Below are 2,500 nucleotides of genomic sequence, written 5' to 3'. Positions count from 1 at the left end.
GCTGTTATCTTTGCTTTCGGAGAGGTGGTACCAGAGGCTTTAATTCAGTATTCCCTGGGGGAGGAGGTACGCCAAAATAACGATCCCCATGTGGAAGCGGTGGTGGTGGTAAAGGATCTTCGTCGTCCGAAATCCCATCAAAACGCTCAGGCGGTAGCAAGAAAGATGCGTCGAAATCTTCCAGAATATCGTCCATGTTTAAGCCTTCTATTCCGTCGGAAAGACGCGAAGGAACCAAATCCAACTCGCTGTGAAGTGATCCATTCACGGGTACGGACGGAGGTGGACCACTTGGTGGTGGAGGTGGGGGAACAATGGAAAGATCAAAGTCTGTTATTCGGTCGCTTTTCTTTATGGCTCTGTTATGAACGTTGCCGTTTTTATCGATCTCCTCCTGCCAATTAGGCGGTGGTTGAATATCATCAATTTCAAATGTCGATGTATCAAGTTCTATAAAATGCAAAGGTGGAGGAGGGGCAATGTCCAGAGAATCGACGACGCTAGTTGCAGAAGTTGATCGTTCATCTCTTGAAACGGTACTCATCCAGTCCATAAGAGGCGGCGCAAGAATTTCTCTCTCATGGTCTGAAATATCCGAACCAGCATTTGAACCATAAGCCTCAGGAACGAGTGACGAAATTTCGGAGGGCGGAAGAGGTTTGACGCCGTGTGGCCCATTATGCTGGCTTACTTGGTCTAAAGTTGCCACATGTTGAGGTTCAGGCACAAGAACCGGCTTGCGAGATGTAAACACGTCGTTAAAATCTCGAGAAGAGATTTCGTTCACGGGCCCACGATTTTCGATAAAGTTAAGTGGAAGCCTCTGGGTTACGTCTTCTATGGATGCTACCAGTGGGGGAGGTGGAGGTGTGTCCTTTGTTGAGCTGTTTATCAGTGGCGGGGATGATGTCGAACCGGATACAATTTTGGCCGAATGATTCCTTGGAGATTCGGGAACCACAAAAGGCAAATGCGAAGAATTCGTGGTTACTATCGATTGAACTTGGTGTCCATCGGGTGTGGACGAAACAGTGGTATCCCTTGGCGAATTCTGAGAACGATAGGGAGCGGGCATGGGCGGTTTAGGCCGGGTAACCTCATTATCCACAAGCGCAGAAGGTGGAACGAATTCTTTGTAGGGTCGTGGTTTGGGAGGAGGCTGTCTGAACGTTTGGTCTCCGTCTTTAGGTCGCAAATTTTGAAGAACATCAGTAGTCATGTAAGGTTGCGCCTCTGCTGGTTCTCTACACCTGTTCTCGACTTCGGAGTAAGGACTTTCATTTCTAGGGATGTTGCCCATCATAGCGTCCACCACTGAGTAGGCAGATTCGACTTCTGTAGGGGACGGCGTTGACGCGTTTGAAAGGCTAACTCCACGTAAAGGAGGAGTTGGCACTCTGTCTTTGAACAGACTTTCACTGTTCGGTCTACGCGTCACATCTATCTTTGAATAGACAGATTCTGCTTCCTCTTTGGAGGAAAACGAAGTTGAGGCAGCATTGGAAAGGTCTTTCCCCCACAAAGGTGGGGTCCGTATTATGTCCTTTGGCCTACCGTTCATGTCTTTCACCTCCGAATATACCGATTCACCCTCCTCATTAAAAGGCCGGGGAGTCGATGCACTGGAAGGGTTATCCTTGTGTGCAGATGGTGGCGATACTCTGTCCCTGTATCGGTTGGGTGGTATAGGGGGGAGTTCCCTTTTGTGTTCAAAGCCTTTCTTGTGAGGCGGGGGTGAAGGTGTTGCGGACGTTTTCTTTTGAATCAAGGATGAGGGTTTCACCTTTCCAAGTTCGACAACTGAGTAAAGATTTTCCGTACCCTTTTGAGAGCTCTCCTCCAAACGCTTACCAATTTCCAAGGACCCGCAGCTTTTGGAAGAACATTCGGTAAGACCATTGGGAGTTGGATTAAGAGGCTCAAGATCTTCGTCTGAATAAAGGCGGTCAGGTAGTAAAGGAGGTGCTTCACTTGTATCTTCAACCTTCGGACTCGCAGCAGTTGTTGTCTCCTCCCTAACAGGGCTCTTGGGGGCCCTAGTCCTCTTGGAAAGGTCTGGTTTGGCATAAAGCGGCGGTTTTACAGGTCCAGCGCTTTCAAATAACGACATTCTACTCTTGATGCTTCCACTGGGGGACGGTACTGATGGTTTCTTGCTCTCTGTTTGGCTTTTAACAATATCTCCGCCGTCGCTAACGTTCTTAGGTCTTTCCGCATTGCTTACAACTGGGTTTTCAGGTCTCTTAGTTTGACTTGATGCTACGTGATTTTCATTGCCGTTCGCTGATGCCACTGGGAAATTAAACTTCTGATCGGAATTCCCATTGTCAGAAGCTGGAGATTTTGATTTTGGAGCCAGTGACGGTTTCGGTGTAGCAGGTGACACAGGAGATTTGGCAGTAGATTCAATGCTACCATGCACAGTCTCTTTCTTTTTGGGGTACTTGTTCCAGTCAACATCCACAACTGTCCAACCATTGTCGGGTTCCGTCTCCACAGG

General features: G+C 48.3%; 1 protein-coding gene across 1 annotated transcript in view; it reads right to left on the bottom strand.

Moving 5' to 3' along the window:
* LOC138059024 (delphilin-like) overlaps positions 1 to 2,500 on the bottom strand; it is a 29,132-nt gene that overhangs the window by 565 nt on the left and 26,067 nt on the right. The window contains exon 28 of the mRNA XM_068904516.1: positions 1 to 2,500. This exon is cut by the window's left edge and continues 565 nt beyond it; it is cut by the window's right edge and continues 210 nt beyond it. Coding sequence (XP_068760617.1) covers positions 5 to 2,500 — 2,496 coding nt within the window. The 3' untranslated portion in view covers positions 1 to 4.

The sequence above is a fragment of the Montipora capricornis genome, chromosome 8 (genome assembly GCF_036669925.1).
Source record: "Montipora capricornis isolate CH-2021 chromosome 8, ASM3666992v2, whole genome shotgun sequence".
Classification (NCBI taxonomy): Eukaryota; Metazoa; Cnidaria; class Anthozoa; order Scleractinia; family Acroporidae; genus Montipora; species Montipora capricornis.
This window is presented reverse-complemented; position numbering and strand designations above follow the sequence as displayed.